The 19510-nt window shown below is 46.3% G+C and overlaps 1 protein-coding gene across 2 annotated transcripts in view; it reads right to left on the bottom strand.

Annotated features, from left to right (window-relative positions):
- The window catches only part of fat1a (FAT atypical cadherin 1a), a 103856-nt gene that overhangs the window by 33039 nt on the left and 51307 nt on the right, over positions 1-19510 (bottom strand). For both annotated transcript variants that reach the window (XM_088372395.1, XM_088372394.1), the window contains exons 4-5: positions 5970-6248; positions 1019-4285 (exon numbers count right to left, since the gene is read on the bottom strand). In XM_088372395.1, coding sequence (XP_088228521.1) covers positions 1019-4256 — 3238 coding nt within the window. In that variant the 5' untranslated portion in view covers positions 4257-4285; positions 5970-6248. The remainder of the gene's footprint in view (positions 1-1018; positions 4286-5969; positions 6249-19510) is intronic.

The raw sequence follows: 19510 nt of genomic DNA on the forward strand, positions 1-19510 counted from the left end.
AAAGACTTTACCAAGTACTCTGAGGTTTTTTTTCTTTCTTGGCCCACTCTACAATCGGCGATGAATGGCTTGCTCATCCAGCTATCTGTATCAGTCCACCACAGATCATAAAAACTCCCCGGGTGGTCCGAGACTCTTTACACAGTTACGGCATTCATGTAAATCTACCCGGAAACCCGCCAATATCTTTGGCCATGTTGGAATTTTCTTTGGCCAACGCATGGTCCCACTACAATTCGTTTAGCAGTTTTCTACATCTCGATCCCGCACTCCCATTTTTTTTTTTTTAACAGTACTGTATTTATGTCGCCTTATCCAGATCTGTCAGTTTTATAGGTCCTACATGATCCTCCAAACGATGTCTGTCCATTTCCTAAGATCATAAAATGGGTCGAAAAATCTTTGCAGAGTCCTGTATCTTCATCCAGACCCTCACCAAATTTATGAGCCCCGAAGGCATTTTTTTTTCTTGACCCATCAACCCCCCCTCACTTTTGAACATCTCACTTGAGCCTACAGTTTACAATTTCCAATGATCATTAAAAAAAAAACGTTACTGCATGAAATCTGGTCTCGCCACACAGGAAGCTAGCAAGCAAGTTCCAAAACAACCACATCAGGTGCTTGTGAGTTTTTTTTTTAGGGGGGGTCTGGGGGAAGGCGTGGGTGCTGCAGGAACTCCTGGAATTCCAGACTGCTTAGTTTTGGAGCTAATTTGACTCAGCTGTTAAAATGATTACCACGATGCAAGAATCCCGACCGGCAATAGTCGAAAAGATTAGCGTGAACAACAAAGAAGGGGAGAAAAGGAGGTCAAGGCGGGGAGAAAGAAACTCGCTTCATTCCACGGCGACTGCTAAGAATGTCCGCTTAGGTCTGGCAAGCAGCTGCTACCCCTGCCCCCAATGCTTCGGGAAAAAAAAAGAGAAAGGGGAGAGAGAGAAAGAGCGAGAAGGAGCAGGAATACTCCATCTCATTGTTCACACCAATCTTTGATTTTTATTGCAAAATGACTTACCAGTTTCTTCATCAATGGTGAATATCCCCAGGCCAGAGCCGTCCCGGATGGAGTAGCGGATCTCCCCGTCTCGGCCTTTGTCGTCATCCTCGGCGGCGAGCGTCATGACGGAAGTCCCGACGGCGGCGTCCTCCTTGATAAATCCCTTCTCCACAAAGGAGCGGAACAAAGGCCGGTAGAGATTCTCGTTGACATCCACCACGTCCACCTCCACGAAGCAAGTGGACGACAACGAGATGGGCTTGCCTTTGTCTTTGGCCTTGGCCGTCAGGTTGTACACCTGCTTGCTCTCGTAGTCCAAGCTCTGCACGATCCGCACGGCCCCGCTCAGTTTGTCCACTTCAAAGTGGCCGTCGCCGTTGTCCATCAGGCCGTAGCGGATCTGACTGGACGGCCCCACGTCGGGGTCGTGGGCCTCCAGCCACATGACCACCGTGCCGACGGGGAGGTCCTCCCGCACCTTGACGCGGTAATTTGGGGGCAGGAATTTGGGCGGGTTGTCGTTGACGTCCTCCAGAGTGATCCTGAGCGGGACGGCGGACACGCGCTGGGGCTCGTCCTCGGCCAGGTCGCGGGCCGTGACCTTCAAGTCGTACACGGGACGCAGTTCGCGGTCCAGAGGCTTGGTGACCGTCACCACGCCGGACTCGGCGTTGATGGCGAAGTGATCGGTGCCGCCCAAAATGGAGTACCTGATCGCGCCGTTTTCCCCTTGATCCTTATCCGTTGAGTCCACCTGGATGATTTCCGTGCCCACCGGAGTGCTCTCGCTTATCTCCACCGAGTACGAGTCCTTTAAAAACTGCGGGCTGTTGTCGTTGGCGTCCAAGATCTTAATGTCGAGGAGGCGCGATGAGGACTTTTGCGGAACGCCAAGGTCGTAGACCGTGACGTTGAGCGTGTAGTGATCTTTTGTTTCCCTGTCGAGAGGCGAATAGACCAAAAGCCAGCCCGTCTCCATTTCGGCCACAAAGTGACTCTCGGTGTCGCCTCCCGAGATGACGTAGACGAGCTTCCCGTTGAAGCCGCTGTCGGCGTCGACGGCGCCTAAATGAGCGACGCGACCCCCGACGGGAAGGTCCTCCCTGACCTCCACCGAGCCAGGGAAGGACTCGGCGAAGCGCGGCGCATGCCTGTTGATGGAGTGGATGTCGGCAAAGTGGTCGTCGGGCTCGGCCTGAGTGTGCACCTTGCTTCCTTGGAGCAGCTTCTCGGCCAGCATGGTGGCCACGCCCGTTTCCACGCACTTGACCTGCACGGGCATGCGGGCGGTGATGACTGTCACGTTCATGTACATGGGTCGGGTTTCCCGTTCGCCGTCGCTGGCCACAATCTGCAAACTGTGAAAGGACCTTTTGGCCGCCTCGCCTTCGCTCAGCGTGTTCTTGAGGGAAAGCACGCCCGAGTTTGCGTTGAGCTCAAAGAGATCCAGCTCGTCGCCCGATTTGATGTAGTAGCGCACCAGCTGCAGCTCGTCGGCGTCGATGGCCGACACGGTGGTTATCTGCTCGCCCACGCCGTGGTCTCTCGGCACGGTCACATCGCAGTCCACGTTCTCAAACAGCGGCTTGTTGTCGTTGAGGTTGTTCAAGGTCACGGTGACGAGCGCTTCTGCCTCCCGCCGAAAGGGGGAGCCCCAGTCAGAGGCTCGGACTTTAAGACTGTAAATCCGGGGCATGAGCTCGTAATCGAGCAGCTCCGAGGTGCTGATCACGCCGGAGAAGTAGTCGATGACAAACGGCTGCGGCTGGACGTTGGTGATGCTGTACGTCACGTAGCCGTTCTCGCCTCGGTCCAGGTCCACGGCCTGGACCGTCACGACGCTGGTTCCGACGGGGGCGTTTTCGTCAACGCCGGCCCTGTACGACGTCTGCCGGAACTCGGGCGCGTTGTTGTTCACGTCCGTTACATCCACGATGACTTTGGTGGCCGCTCTCCCGCCGCCGGCCGTCACGTCCAGCTCGAAACGAGCGGCCGCGTTGGCGCCGATGGGCGCCGCCGTGCTGATCAAGCCCGTGTCGGGGTTGATGGTGAACTGCTCCGATTTGCGGCTAAAAGCATATTTGGGCTGGGGGTGCTTCGGGAGAGCGGTCACCATGACGACAGGCGTGTGAAGTGGGGCAAACTCGCTCAAGTTGACCCTGTAAAGGGCCTTCTCAAAAACAGGCGGTCCCGTTTTGAACCGAGGCGAGGTGACGTGGACCAATTTGGCGGATGAAAACTGAGGCGGGCTGCCCTTGTCCTTTGCCTGCAGGGTGAGATTATATCCAAACGGCTGGCTCTCCCAGTCCACGTCCTTCACCGCTTTGATTTTATACTCCTTGCTCCCCGGGCCGGTTCTCACGGCTCGGAACTGCTGGAGCGGGTCGCCGGCGACGATGCTGAGGGACGCGATCTCCCCGTTGGCTCCCTGGTCGGCGTCCTCCACCGTCACGATGGCGTAGGTGGGGTCGGGGGAGGCGTCGGAGGGCGCCAGGGCCACGGCGGTGACGGCGGGCGCGTTCTCGTTGGCTTGCTCCACTCGCACCGTCAGCTTGGCCGTGCTGCTGAAGCCGCTACTGCCGTACAGCTTCATGCCGCGGTCCACCGCCAGGATCTCCAACTCGTAAAGCTTGGTCTCGGAGTAGTCCAGCCGGCCGGTGAGCGTCACCACGCCGCTGGTGGGGTGCACGGCGAACATGTCCGTCCACTCGCGGAAACTGTAATAGTACTCCCCGTTGGTCCCGATGTCGGCGTCCGTCGCCGTCACCTTGGCCACGCTGCTGCGAACGGCCGTGTTTTCGGCTAAGGAGATGCTGTACGACGTGGGCGAGAAGAGAGGTCTCAAATCGTTGGTGTCGAGCACCCGCACGGCGACCTGCGCGCGGCACTCGGCGTCGGTGCTCCTCTCGGTCGCTTTCACCGTCAGCACGTAGTGGTCTCGAACCTCCCGGTTGAGAATGGCCGTGCTACCCCCTTTGGTTCTGATGCGCAAAAAGCTAAAATCTCCCAACAGGTAGTCCTCGGCCTTGAACAAGTTCTCGTTGTCCCCGGAGATGATTTTGTAGCGGATCTCCCAGGCGGGCTCGCTGACATAGATGCCCATCTTGATTTGGCTCTCCAGGTAGGTCTTGGCGGCGGAGTTCTCGTAGATGGTGGCGTTGTAAACGGGCTGCGTGAAGCGCAGGGAGGCGGCCCCCGCCGTCCAGACCAGCTGCAGGAGCAGCGAGGCCGACCAAAGCGCCCACCGGCCCATCATCGTACCTTTTCGCGCCGCTGCCGTACCACCTGCGCAAACGAGATCCGAGCGTGAATATAGACATTTTAACATCGCTCCAATAAAAACTAACATCTATCGTAACAAGACACACAAAAAATTCTCAATCACCGACACCTGAGAGTCGGCCATTTTGGTTTGAAACGGGCATTTTCTGGCTCCTGTATTAATGAACTCCTACAAGGGAATTCACCCCCCAAAAAAGCCCCAAGCAGTCATCCTGATCCTCGCTAGTGATTCACAATCTGTGCGCTGTGCCGTGGGAAAGTATCCAATTTCACAAGGAGAACAATTAAATGCTCCTCCACTAGATAGCACAGAGTCCAGTTAACCTGTGGAATCACCTTGCCATTCAAACAACTGCCTAATAGCTTTGCGGCCAAACAGGCCCAGATCAATTTTTAATACCATTTCAATATGCATTGTAACATTTTTGTTTGGTGGTGGGCTTAAGATCGATACCTTTCAAAAAGGTTGGGAAACACAGTCTTGACAAACGTAAAAACTGAAACTAGGCCAGCTAACATGGGATCAAATTTTGATGATTACTTTGAAGGTCCTTTGTGAAGAAAACGGTGCCGGTGCGAGGATCCATTTCATTGCTACTCCGTGTTTGGATTTTTTTTCTTCTTTAGCTTATACGCTGAGGACAAACCAAACAAGACGTGACACGGACACTTGACTAAGACCAAATAAAGAACGTCATTTTAGTAGTATTTTGCTTGAGTGACAATTATTTTTTTTCCTTCTAAATATGGAAATAGCACATTGGGGATTATTTTTGTCATTTTGGATGCAAAATAAGTCCCACTGCTTTATGCAAAAATGATACAATAACATGCACAATACATGAATTTTTTCACAGCATTTTTTTTTGAGGGGGGGGGCAGTCTAGTGACTCGTTGACTCATTCCTGCGCGCACGCCGCAAATTGCCCATAAACCACCGTTGCATACACATCCCATTATGCAAATGTATTCCATTTCGTAGACTTATTCCTCTCCATCAATTATGCCACGATGGATAAAGAAATTCCGCTATCTCGCGGCTCCTGTGCAGTCATCAAAGTAGTTCCCGGCACATAAAATGCCAGCACAATTACCATTATAACGGAATTGAGAAATCTGGGGAGGGGGGGTGAACAATTTAGCGAGTTGCTTTTTCGTGTTCACCTTAAATGTGAACGCGCATAGCCTGCAGGTACAAAGAACCATCTGCTGCTCGTGGGCGTCCATTGTGAGGGAATACCGGGGGGAAAAAAAGCCCAACTTTAAATATCTTACTTTAAACAAAGGGGAAAATAAGGGTTACGCGTAAGGACAAGAACGGCGCAGATAAATGCTTGGCCTTATTTTAAAATACGAGGTTTGAGTTGGTGTCAAAAGTGAAGCGCTAAATGAAAAGTAGTTTGAATTCCCATCCCCCAACTCTAAACATCAACCTCATGCAACTAGTCGAGAGAGGGAGGAATTTGTTGGAAAGATGGAAAAAGCGAGCTTTTATTCAAACAACGAACGCGAAAATCACAATCGCTACTTTGTAAAAAATGAATTGAGTTTTAATCAAAATGTAGTCTCAACCCAACAGCGGTGATTTCGTTCTCAAAAACCATAAAAGGCGAACTAACGCGTAACTTTTCCACACTTTATTCCGCACGGAACAGGGACTATTTCAGGACAAAAAGGCGCCACGTACCTTTTTTTCCTCTCCCAAAGAAGTAAAGATTAATCCCGAAGCTTGGGAGGTTTGCTGGGTACTTTAGGTAGTCCAAATGTCGGCATGGTGATACGTGGAGCTCCCGCTAGCTCGCCGAAGATCCATCTGGTGGCAGCTCCGAGCGGTCGCTCGCTCACCAGCCTCCTCTTCCTCACCACTTTCCCTCACTTGCCGCCTCCGCCGTGCACCAATCGAGCGTGTCTCGCGCGGTGTTACGTATCCCTCCGCCGTGGACTGGAACTACTTTCGTATTGGCAACTAGTAAAGAAATCAAATATATGATTCTAGGGAAAGTATTCTTAAATTATCATACTTGAATTTGACAATAATTAATTTAATTTTTTTGTTAATGGCCCAATGAATACACTGTGCTGAGTCTCTATCTTCAACAAATACAATTACTCGTACTGTCATATCACACTCCAGCAAAAGTTTAATGAGCATTTGGCATTTTGTTAAAGACTTTTTGTTTCTCGATGTTGATGGAATGGCAGGGATGCCAGAAACTCAAGTAACTGTTCAAACAAGAAAAAATATGTTCCCTCAAAAAGTGTCTTGGCACTTCCCTCAAACTTTTCCTGTTTCTGGCACGATGCTGCTAAATTTATCCATGTCAGAATGAGCTGCAATGTTACGAAGCAATTAAGGAAAAATCGTACACGCAAACATTTTGGGCATTATGTAACTCAGGAGAGATTTACATGGATGTCTAATTTCCAACTCAAGCTCTCCAGACACCCAACAACAGTATTTGTATACAAGCCATTAAAAAATAATTTCTCCACAAAATGTCCCTTTTCATTTTGCAACACGTCCCTAAAAGCGCTCTCGTTGCTGGCACCACGAATCCACCCATCTGCCAATGTCGCCATTGAACCACACAATTAGCCCCGCTGCTACCTGAACATTCTAGCAAATTTCCGCACTTGATGGTTAGCCAGAGAAGCACTCCAGAGAATCAAGTTTATTAAAAAGTAGACTTTTCATGATAAATCCCCTTTGAGTTTCTTGACACCTTCCTCAAAGCACTCCTGCTTCCGGCATATTGAATATCCCACCTTTCATCCACCAATGTCTTCATTCAACACACACGTCCAACTTAAGTTTGACGCCACGCTGAGAAGTGGCCGACCAAAAATGCCCAGGAGCCGTTCGGTGGTCTGGCGTGAGAATGCGGGCCTCGTGTCCGTTCGGCAGGAGCTCATTAAAATCACATTTGCCCACGGGCTGAGGCAACCGACAAGACCTGTGGGCTTTGAGTGCGCTCGTATGTGGGAGAATTATTGAGCTTGAGAGGGGAGAAGGAGGAAGAGGAAGCGAGGGGGAGGGCGGCGGCATTCAATGTTTCATCTCCTTCCATCTCAACCTCAGTTTAGTTGGAGACGGCGTTGAGCTTTGTGACCCGCCCCCACCTTGCCTTCTGATCCGCCTGTAAAGCTTTAATTGAATTCAGGTCAGGTGACGCCCGCGGCTGCTTCCTCCGCTTTGATCCCTGCGAGTGTTTGCGCACTTCCATGCTGGAGGGGGGGGGGGCACGTCCCGCTGCCTTATGGACCTCGCGGATGGAGGGACGGACTTGCGGGCTTTTTTTTTTTTGCACTGGCGGACTAAAGCGACCTCTGTCAACCAAAGCACAGGAAGTGCTTTATTAACTTGTGACAGAGAGCAGACGCACTTGCGTCCTGGGTGGCTTTTTTTTTGCTTCGGACTTGTCTTTGGAGGAAATAGTACTACTGCGGTACATAAAAAGGAAAAAAAAAAGTTTTTTCTGAATCTGTATTTCAAGAAGTGCAAACCCACCAAATCAGGAGTGTCAAACTAATTAGTCATCATAGTCAGTTTCCTTCGGAGGGCCAAAACTGTTCAAATACTTTTAAAATTATGAACGGAAATAAAAATTGCTAGCAATAACTATTTTTTTAATGTGAACTCAGTTTTTAATTTAGCATTGGCACATAAAATGATGTGGCGGGCCGTATCTGGCCCCCGGGCCTTGACACAGATGCGGGAAATAAACGGGGACCTATTAAGGAAGATTATCAAGTTCGACTTGGTTTCTTTGTTCAACTTTTGTTGACCATTTAATGGCCCGTCGTGTCTCGCGCCGCCATTTGTTCTTGTTGGTAACCAATGGAACAGCGATCCGATCCAGATCCATTATTCGATGCCGTCACGGCAGACATCAATCAAAGCCTAACGGCAAAATGGGACTTCATTGAGACATGCCGGTGGCTGGCTACGTCTGGCGTGTTGAGTGAGTTATGTCCTGCTTTTCACGGTGACTAATGTCTTTAGCTGTGAGCCCCCCCCCACTCCCTGGTAACTCGAAACCGGAGATCAAGAAAAGACAGATGACTTGTCGTACGCCCGCGGCGAGGTCGAGGTAGCTCTCCTGGTTGCGCCGGCCCGCTCTACAGCCGGCCTTTAACGGTAAAATAAAGAGAGGTTGGATTAGAATAATATATGTGGACGAGCCCTGCGGTGATGCCCTCACCTCCCTCACTGGAAGCTCCCCCCAATCAGCAAAAGAAATGATAAATAGAGACACGGCACTGTAGCGTAACCTGTTTGGAGACTTCCCACGATTGCCTCGTCATACCCGCCTGCCGCATTGCAAGTGGGAAAAAAAAATGTCCTAAATAGACAAGTACGTGCGTATAGCTTTGCATACAAATTGAGCTTCAACCTTGGGAACGGAACTGCATTTTCCTCTGATACGGTGTAAGAATCAAATTGCTTTTAAGACAAAACTCAGAACATTTTTCTGTCAGGTTTTGTGGAGAAGAAAGTCAAATTCTCAGGGTTCAGGAATAAGCCAGTTTGGAACTGAATCAAAGCTCCATCGTTAGAAAACAATCAAGTGGCGCGTGCACAGATGGCGCAGAAGTTGATGCCAGAAAGCTGCAAATATATTTTTTTAAGAATCTTTTTTTTCTCTCGACGAGAAGCGCGGTGGATTAAATCCAAAATTGTTTGAACGTCACTGATGGTGCTTGCGTTGCCGCCTAAAAATTGGACGAGAACATCAACGATGTGACCAAATTAGCCTGTTAGCTTAGTCAGCTTAGCGTGAAGAGAACAGGGGGACAGAGAACATCAACGATGCACCCAAATTAGCCTGTTAGCTTAGCATGAAGACAACAGGGGGATAGTTGGAGAATCAGGACCTGGGTCATTTTAGGCTAAAATAGCTCAAACTTTTTTTTTTTAAAAAGTCTTTCAATTGAGCAGCACAGCGACATTGATATTTCTGGTTTCCAATATTTGGCATGTATGCCTGGCTGCCTCCCCCCACCTTGCACTCATCCCTAATCCCACATAAATTGTGTCGGGATTATACACAAAAGGCACATTTTGGACATGGATTTTCATGGATGGATTAGCAAAGCCTTGTAATAGAGGCTCACCATTGTGGAGAAACGCCGTAATGTGATGCCGAGCTACGCTCATCGCACTCGTCTGCCGCCGCCGCCGCCGCCGCCCGGGTAGGCAGGCGGCATCATTTCATGTTATGATTAAAACTTGGGCCTTTTCTCACACTATCGACCAGAAACAGAATCTGCCGTCGCTTTTTCATGGTCTGGAAACAACAATCAGCGACTCGTCTTAAAGACGGCGAGACGGAGACATTGGAGAGATTTTCAATCCCGCAACGCCTCCTTACTCGCCAGAAAGGATGAAAGTGAAAATAAATAACCGACACTATTTGGTATGGATGACTTTCTTGACTATTTTAATGTCATACTGACATAAATAAGATTAAATAATCTCTTCCTACCAGAAATCTATGAATTTTGGAAAGAAACACATTTGAGAAAAAAAAATCCATGAATAGATGATAAAATAAATAAAAATAGTAAAAAAAAAAAAAAAAAAGAAGTAGTAACTCTACAAGAATTCACTATCCCACGAACAAATACTTTTCTCTAGGAAAAAATAAAAACAATGAATCATTAATATTTCAACTGAAATATTCACAGTGCTTTGAACGTGATTCCAGACATAAGATTAAATAATAAATCTAAAGATGAGTCGTCCGACCAGAAATCTATGAATTTTGGAAAGAAACACATTTGAGAGAAAAAAAATCAATGAATAGATGATAAAATAAATAAAAATAGTAAAAAAAAAAAAAGAAGCTGCAACTTTACAAGAATTCACTATCCCACGAACAAATATTTTTCTCTAGGAAAAAATAAAAAGAATGAATCATTAATATTTCAACGGGAATATTCACAGTGCTTTGAACGTGATTCCAGATGCATTTTTCTTGCCGCTCAAAGAAAGATGAAATTACAAACAGCAGACAGCATTTAACACTTCAAATGCTCGACAAGACGCTCGGCTGGCACCTTAGCAGCGAAAAAAAAAAAATCCAAACGCCGTCGTGACGATGCATTATGCATGCACATTTGCTTATCTAATAGCGGCCGCTCACATTTCCAAAGCTTAAGGGGAATGTCCGCCGGGGCCTTCGGCTACTTCCCGATTCTCACATCTTGGTCGAATCACTCCTGGGATGAAATGAAAGAACCTTAAAGGAGCACGAGTTGAGCTTATAGCGCAATATGTACGTGACGAGCGTGTTGCGTGAGCGTCCTTGTCGTGGCTCTTCAAAAGAGGATACCATTGCTTAGAGTAGTCATTTGCATAATCGCCTCCTTTGGCAAACTATCGTGTTCACGTAGCTATTAAACATGCTATTCTGTAGCAACAAAAACCAAAAACACGCTCCCCTAAATCGTTAATGGAGCAGCCTGAAGCGGAAAAAGAGACGATTCTATTGACGGTGATTCCCGGAGAGACGCCAACATGGCGAGAAAGCGCGTCCGGAAAAAAGTACATAGCTGCTGCAACGAACACAAAGTGAGCCGAGTGTCCGCTGTCCAAGTTTGATGGTCGGTGACCGTCTTATGAAATGACCCTTGAAGATTATTTTGTGGTCTGAAGTGTGTTAAGAGTGAATTTTTTTCCTCTGATGATAAAGTTTGTGAGTGTGTGTGTGGGGACAGCAGATCAGCCACCCTGAGGATGGAATCTTCTCACAATTTTGTTATTGTAATAAGCCACTAGGTCTTTACGGGCAGGAGTTTGCCACCTCCGCGGGGGCTCAGTGGTAGGAAACTGGACCGAGATTGGCATTCATTAATTTTTGATGGACTTCTCCCTCAAGCTTAGCGTGAAGACAAACACACACACAGAGAGAAACACACAAATGTCAACATTGCGACAGGGGAAAGACATCTCGGCGGTGTCTTGGGAAGTGAACGCAGTCTTGTCGTGTCCCCATTTTGCTGTTCCTCGATGCAATTGCGAGGGGCAGCTGTTTCGCTTGAAAGTGATGGTGGCTGGTGTTTGTGATCTTGCATGGAAGAAATTCCCCTGCTGTCAACTTAGTGCTTGTTAAAAATGTGCCATAGGAACATGGGAAATTGGCAAATGGAGACAGCTGGCCTGTCCCAAATTTATTTTTTTTATTTTTGGTGATAATATATATTATATTGTTATATATATATATATATATATATATATATATATATATATATATATATATATATATATATATATATATATATATATATATTCTTTTTTTCTAATATATTATATGGTATATTTATTTTTTCCCAAAGAATAAAGTCATAATTTGAATAGTTGTGGTATCAGGATTGAGGTGTGCCCAGTTTTGCAACGTCTGTTCTGTCGTCTAAAATCAACATAAGTCTTTCAGGTTTTGTTGAGATTTTGGGGAGAAGTTTGGGAGCGCCAAATTTTGCATGTGCTTTCAAAAGTTCAGGAAAGGCTCGTCGACAATGTACAATGCAAATTTACACACGTCAAGTCTTGACGCTAACCAACATTTGTCTTCCTTGATCATTCCGCTAAAATCCGAGAATAATTTGCAGTGTTTTGGATCTTTCGGGGATAAGTGGTCACTTGCCAAAACTCTGACGGAATAAATCAGTAGACCTATTGATTGACTCTTGTCTCCATGTTTGTTATCAGGGTGGAACGACACACTTGCGTATCGATCGGACAGTCCCCGCGGTTTTCTCCTGGAGAAATCTAACGTTATTATCCCCCCCCCCTAAATGGGCTCCATGCAGATTGTTTAAAAATAGCTCAACCTTCAGCGTGTTCACCTGCAAGATAACGCAAGCGTGTAAGATTAAATATTCGCTGCGGATTTGACATTAATTTATCCGGCTACGGCGGAACGCTCGCTCGCTCGGCTGTGCTTATTCATGGATATTTGATGCGTGGCAGCGATGACATGGGATTGAGCTGTCTCCGAGGCCAAGTGCCAATCATGTAGTCCATTTCTCAGGTGTATTGACTCGGAAGTGTTATTTTTTTTCTTCCTGAAGAGGAATTTAAATTAGTGTTCGTGTTGAGCATCACACAGCTACGTTACCTGACTCGGAAAACCACTGTGAGGCCGAGTTGATGTACAAATGGTAACATGTAATTAGAATAAAAATATAATCCTGCAATAAATAAATAAACACATAAATGAATCATAAAATCTAAAGATGAATAAATGTGAAATAAATAAAGATGAATGAATATTAAACAAATAAATAAAGAAAATCTAAAGAGGAATAAATGTAAAATAAAAGACGGACTAACTAAATAAGATGAATGAATATTAAATAAATTAAATAATAATTTAATGATGAATGAACAAAGAGTCGCTGTCAAAACGACATTTGAAGCTTGTTAAAGGTACTTTGTGGGTTTTGCCGAGTCGTCATTTTTGCTGGGCGTTCAGCCTCAAAGTCTTCCGTCTGTTTTGAAGCAATGCCGCAAGTTGGTCCCTCTTGATAGCGGCGTCACAGCACAGCCTGTTCCCACACGCCTATCAAGGCTCGCAGGGACGGCCGGCGTTTTGTTTGAACACCTTAATCCTTCGCAACCTCCGTTTTACCCGCACTTCAAACACCTGCCGCCTTTTGACGCCTCCCTTTCAGCGAGGAACCTCGGAAATGTTTTGCACACACACACACCAAAAAAAAAAAATCAAAAGCCGAGGAAGCAACGCGGCGGCCTTTCAAAAGCGGCTGGACCCTCTTGATGTTGAAACGATGTTTTCAACGCAAACCGGAGTGTAAGTCGGGTCGGATGTTTGAACAGTCAACTGAAACAGCAGCTTCTGACTTCCTTTATCACTCTTGACCTTTTTAAAGTGTACGCTTAAAGTAATGCACGCCGTGTTAAGGCGAGCCGTATTGATCCGGCCGTGTCGAAAAGGTCGTGGACTGCGTCGGCCTTGGCGCAACCTGGCATTTAGCTCGATTCGCACAATGCCGACTCAGCAACAGGCTAATGTATGTGTGTGTGTGTGATGGCTCATTAGCTGTTTGCTAAATGGCTCATTAAGTATGAGCCGCACCAGAATCCTTGGGGAGCACGCACAAATACTCAGTATTTTCCAGAATCGTTTTAAAATCCGATTCTAAGTCTAAGCACCTTCCGACAAAAGCCATACACCAAAACCCCCACCTCTCCAAATATCCATCGAGACCCCATTTAGCATATGCCTCACTCTCTCCCGAAATGTTTCAAGTCCGTGCGGATGAAACAAAATGGCGAGAGCGGTCCCCACGACAACACCGGCGCGTCCAAATGACTCTGAAATCAAGTGAGGCGACCATGGGGGAGTGCTCGCTGTCAATGCGCCAAAACAACATTCAGGCTGGAAGTAATAAGAGCCAATTCCCACTCCCCCAAGCACTCCAAGAAAACATGACGGGGGGATTCTTCCTCAAAGTGGGAAACCCAATCACGATATGTCCGCCCCCATTCTCCGACTCCGGTAGCGCCGTTAAAAGGCCTCGTCATTAAGTCCATCCTTCGCTTCGGATGTGTGAGCTCTAATCAGCGTTCAAATATTCACAAAGCGGAATGTTTATTTCAGCGCACCGAGAAGTCATCAAATTTGCATGACCTCAGCAAAAAAAAAAAAAATGATGTGAATATTTCACGACAGCGCGGCCTGCCGGGGAGCCGGCGGTCATGGCAGATGTCGATGGAGAGTCAAAAATACATCAGATGAGACTTAAATATTCCAGCAGGGAAGAGGATGCATTGATTTAGCATGTTATTAGCATCATCATTCATTCGGTTCCACCTTTGGACCGCCCCACCGGACCCGCATCCCGTAGAGGCGCCATTCTCATAAAAAGTCATTTCAGGGGTGTTTTGTATTCTTATTGGACCATAAAATCGCCGTATAAATTTTCAGATTATTGGAGGAGAGGTAGAAAGAATAAAAGAGGATGTGTTCGGCCAAAGGGACTCAGAATCCAGGGAAGGGCCCAAATGTGTAGCTCATCCATCCATCCATCCATCCATCCATCCATCCATCCATCCATCCATCCATCCATCCATCCATCCATCCATCCATGAATAACCCATTGGCCATTCGTCCTCTGCCGTTGGTCACTTTTCCCGCCATGCCTTCGTAAGTGGTTATGCTAATATGAATTCCTCGCATTCCACCGTTTTTTGCCTTGAAAGCTGATCTATTTTCACAACACTGTGAAATCTCAGCGCCGACGTGCATGAAAGGAAACTAAAGCTAAGATCAATGAGATTGCGTTACAAACGGCGGCTTTGGACGAGGAGCCGCTACCTACCCCCACCTGGGGGACCGCACCGCTGAAGCAATTAGCCACTATTCGGAGAGGCAATTAGAGAATGTAAATAGACGGCACGCACTGCCACCGCCGCCGCTGCTGAAAACACACCACGACATAATTAATCATCCTTTACTCAGCTGTCGATTTGCCCAAATTTAGCTCGTTTGAAATCTGTTTGTTTGTTCGGAAACAACCTCGGAGCGTTGCGGTCCTGCTCGATTTCAATCGCCAGAAGATTTTAATCTTTTCGTCTTCCCCAAACACCCAAACTGGAAACTTTTCAAATTCGAGAAGACTATTTTTCGATTTATAGGCCCCCTGCCTACATATTTTATTATTTTTTTAAATTTGTCATAACAATTTTCACGACGTCAATACATTTCACAGCCGGAGGTAGATGTGGCTGTTTCCAAATTGCATTAGCCGAAAAATACCCGCTATGCTAATCAAATGCTTTTTTTTTTTTTTTTTTGGTTTCACAAGGCGAGTAGATTAGCTCAAGGCCTGCTGTTTGTGAATAGTCATTAATGAATAGTTCATTTTAACGAGCTCTATTTGTCAGCACAAAGAAGGCTGGCGCGATCGCAGCTGCGCCGGTGTCGGCTTTCCGGAAAAACCGCGAGCGTCTGCCGCTTGACCTTTGGAGCTGCCCGTCGTCCGCCCGAGAGTAAATAGCGACGGCGTGGCCGTCACCCGCGTACAAGTGCCGGAGCTTATTTGCATGCGGGCGTGTTGACTGGGCCAAGTGGGAGGCTCATAAATTCACTACGGGTGGTCCGCAACCACAAAATGGAGAGAATTTCCATTTGGCTCACGTTAGCGGTAGCATAATTGTAACGGCGTGAGGGGGAAAACAGCAGCGGCTAATCATGCTCGTTTATTAGCAAACGTGCAAAACGTGATTTGTACTCCATGAGAAGAGAAAGTTTGTAAGTCCTCAGAAAGAACATATTCGCTAAAAAAAAAAAAAAAAACAATCAATGTGAACCTGACTAAGATAAATGGCGGCTATTGCAGATATTGCCTCCCATGATCAATGCCAGACTGCAATATTTCAAATCAATAAAGAAATAAATGAAATCTATGCATGTTATTTATTGCCTTCCGCTTTAAGATGCTACCACAAAATGCACGGCACAAAAAGGAACATTTGCAGCGACATTTTGATTGTAAAAAAGCTTTTTCCACATTGTCATTTTTGATGACTTCCCTTTTTTTCCAAGCTCCACCGAGCTGTAATTTTCCCATCGCATGATTCCGCGTCGAAGGTAACTCAAAATTCAGCTTTTATGACTCGACGTAACAACGGCAAATGAACTCTCCTTTATGGGCCGGCGCCGTTGCATGTAACGGGCGCTCAGCTGGCAGATAAATGGACGCTAAAAGGCAAAAAGGCTCTTAAATAGCAATAAAGCCACGTTTTGTACAATCAAATTGAAAAAAGAAATCAATAAAGAAGCGAACAGTGGTTGTTCAAGAAATATTGTCACTTGCTAAATTTGACGTATCGGCAAAATCTGGTGTACTTGGTCGCTAAATTGTGAAGGGTTGTAGTTTTACTCGTATCTTTTATTTTATTCCACTTTTACGTTGGGCCACACTTTCTACTAAATAGCCACTTGTCTAATTCTGGTGCATCTACAGAAATGTCCCTGTCAAATAAAATAAAACTGGTGCATATACAGAAATGTCCATTGATGTTTCTGTAAAATAAAATAAAATAAAATAAAATAAATACTGCTTGCATCCAATTGTGTTGGCGTCGTCGTTTCACCCTGGCAGAGTTTCAGAAAGTTTGTTGGAACTCTGTTTGGACGAGGGCCCGGTCAGCCGTTGTTTCGCGGCAGATGTGATGCGCTTAAACTATACGGTGAGCTTGGCGCCAATTCTAGAAGAGGGCAGGCGGGGTTTAATGAACTGGCTCCATTACGTCTATGATATTAAAACAAAGTCTTTTAGGGTTTCAATTTGATGTTAAATAATGAAATGACTCCCAATGTTGCTCTTGTCACCTAAATAACAATTAAATGTCCGTTTTAAAATAAATGTTTTGTTCTTATTCATTTCCATCCAGTCCAGCGTGAGTGTGAAATCACACAGCGACTCGGTGGAGCTCCTTTGGGGAGGTTATCTCGCCTCTTAACCTTGTAGAGATGACTTAGAGAGGCTTTTGTGTTTTACGACAAGTACTGTGCATACAAAAAAAAGTTTTGGGCAGAATCTTGAGGTCAAATTTGGGTTTGGACATTCCTTGAAAATGGCCCAAAAAATGTGCTTCAAACGATTTGGAGTGTGGAATGGACTACTCTCTCGATGCATATTTGGAGAAGGAAAAAAAAAAACAAATATACCGACTCACAAATCAAGTCTCCCGTTCACATGATGCACGGCGTGAAAAAAGTGGAGATAAAAATCTTTTTTGGGAGGACCTTAAGGCACAACATCAAAGTGGCGTGCTTGGACACTTTGGAGATAGATGTACCTGCATCCTTTTCACGCATCTCCGCCTCGGGGAAACGCAAACTGATTAGCATTATTTATACAACATCGCTGCAGCCAAGTACAACTCGTGCTAAATTATTCCATTAAAAAAAAAATAAATAAATAAAATAAGGAAACATTCCCAATTTAATGGCTGTTCACCAAAGAACCAGATGAAGTTAATACCGACCAAGTCCAAACTGTCCATCCTGATCGCGACTGCACATTTGAACAAAACCCAAAATAGAAACATTATTTCATGGCAATCTAATTTCTGATTTCAATTGCACCAAAAGCCAACGGGGACGGACGGCGCTCCGTAAATCGAGTCTGAAGGAGCCCGCTCGGCCACATCGTAATTCGTGAAGATGGACACTGGATAGGCTGACATTGGAACGAAATGTGCACTTGCCATCAAGAGGCTCACTCATACAATGTGTGTGTATGTGTGTGTGTGTGTGTGTGTGTGCATGTGTGTGTGTAAGCTGCAAAACAATGAGGGGCCATTACTGGCGTCTGCACTCCTTTTGGACCATTAAACACAGCACAGCCGCACTGCGCTGGTCGTGACGGTAAAAACACACACACACACGCACACACATTCATCTGCACACACAAAGTAGTTAATGTTGTGTAGAAAGGTCTGATTGTAATGCAAGGTTATTTAGAAGGTATATGATTAGACTTATACAGCAATACGTTGAATTACAAGTTGAATTTGTGCCAAGCTTGTAACTCAATTTTCAGATCAAAACATTTTGTTTTATTGAAATGAATTGAAAAACTATTTGCTCTTCTAGCCCCTCCCCCCGACTACAATAGTCTTGGCACAAAGAGGGTTTCAAACAACTTGTTAACGAGGATTTTAAAATGAGTCTGACAAAGATGAGCTGGAGGAGTCTCTGGAATCCAGAAGAAGTAACTTGGCCATGTCGGACGACAATGTCCATTGTGTGGATCGCAGGCGATCAATCGGCTTTATTATGCAATTTCTCTTGTCGCGCATAAGTCATCCTTGGCCTGATATATATATTTGTATTTGTGCTCAGCAACACAGCAGGCGTAGTAATGGAATCTGGGCGATCGCAATAAAATGCGCTCGAACCCGCGGGGGGGAGGGGGGGGGCACGAATCTATTTCCCGTTCGCGTCGTCGCATTTGCACTTTAACTTCCTGCCACGGGAATACAAGTCGTAAGTCCAACCGCCACCGAGTTGAACAATTGCTTACATTTCTGCGTTTGGGAAAATGTATACTTTTGTAATCCAAATGTTGTTTACGTTATATTTTCTCTCTTATTGGTTATGCCTTTGACTCGTTTTGTCTTTCCCAAAAAAAAAAAAAAAAAATTGGAGGCCGAGCGTAGACATTCAGCACACCTGTCAAGGTACTACATGTCTCCACTTTTGGGAAAATGTGTGTGAAGCGTCCACGTACTCGCACCAAAGTCTAGCAAGTGCACACTGACTTCATTTAGTGTTGGAAATTGACTGCCGGTCCACCTCTAAGCTCAAAACAAAGGCTGGCTTTTTCTCGGCAATAATGAAGTATCCATCTGCTGCAAAGGTGTGTGTGTCTGTGTGTGTGTGTGCGTGCGCGCTACCCATCTGCTAGTTATGTAAGGCAGCCGTTTTGTGTAAACACATTTCCACGGTCAGAAGAGTGTCAATCCGTGTCTTTTCTCGCCTCAACCTTCACAGCTCGTTGAGGCTTCCGCGCAAATTCGATCGTGGACGAAAAAAAAGAAAAAGAAAAACACGCCCCCCCCCCAGGTAAATATGAACGAGTGACCTAATTGATTTGAGTTACGAGCCGGCTGTCAAATGGCTGGATAATTGAATTATAATTGCGAGAAAAGACGAGAAAATTCTTTTTCCTTTTTTTTTTGGGCCTATGTGGACTGGAGTGATCTCTAACTCCACGCTTCCGTGCTCCCACCTGCACGCGCTGGCATTAATCATCAAGTAGCTGGCGAGGGGCCACAATGGACTCGGTTGGAGTGTCGGCCGGCCCCACCTTTCCTTTCCCCCGTTCTCTCAGCCGCCACCTTTTGATTGGCTTCTCCGTCACTCAGCGGGGGGTGGAATGCGCATTACGTGCCGTTTATCACGCCGCTCCCCGCAGCTGTCATTCGCCCATAATTGTCTTTCTCTCTTCTCGTCTACAGTGGATAATTTGCTCCAGTCAAAGTTGACAGCCCTCATCCGTTTTTATCTCGCACTTCTTCATCCAGATGTCATTTGAAGCCATTGAGTTTTTTTTCGGTATTCAAGTAACAATCAGGGCCGCTCTCCAGTGTAAACAGCCCAGCGAGTGGGCGGCTTTTTCCATGCATTTACGGGAACCCTTGAAGGTGACATATTACTCGATGTATTTTTTTTCTCCATCCATCCATTTTCT

The sequence above is a fragment of the Syngnathus floridae genome, chromosome 4, assembly GCF_059516105.1.
Source record: "Syngnathus floridae isolate MCC-2025c chromosome 4, RoL_Sflo_1.0, whole genome shotgun sequence".
NCBI lineage: Eukaryota > Metazoa > Chordata > Actinopteri > Syngnathiformes > Syngnathidae > Syngnathus > Syngnathus floridae.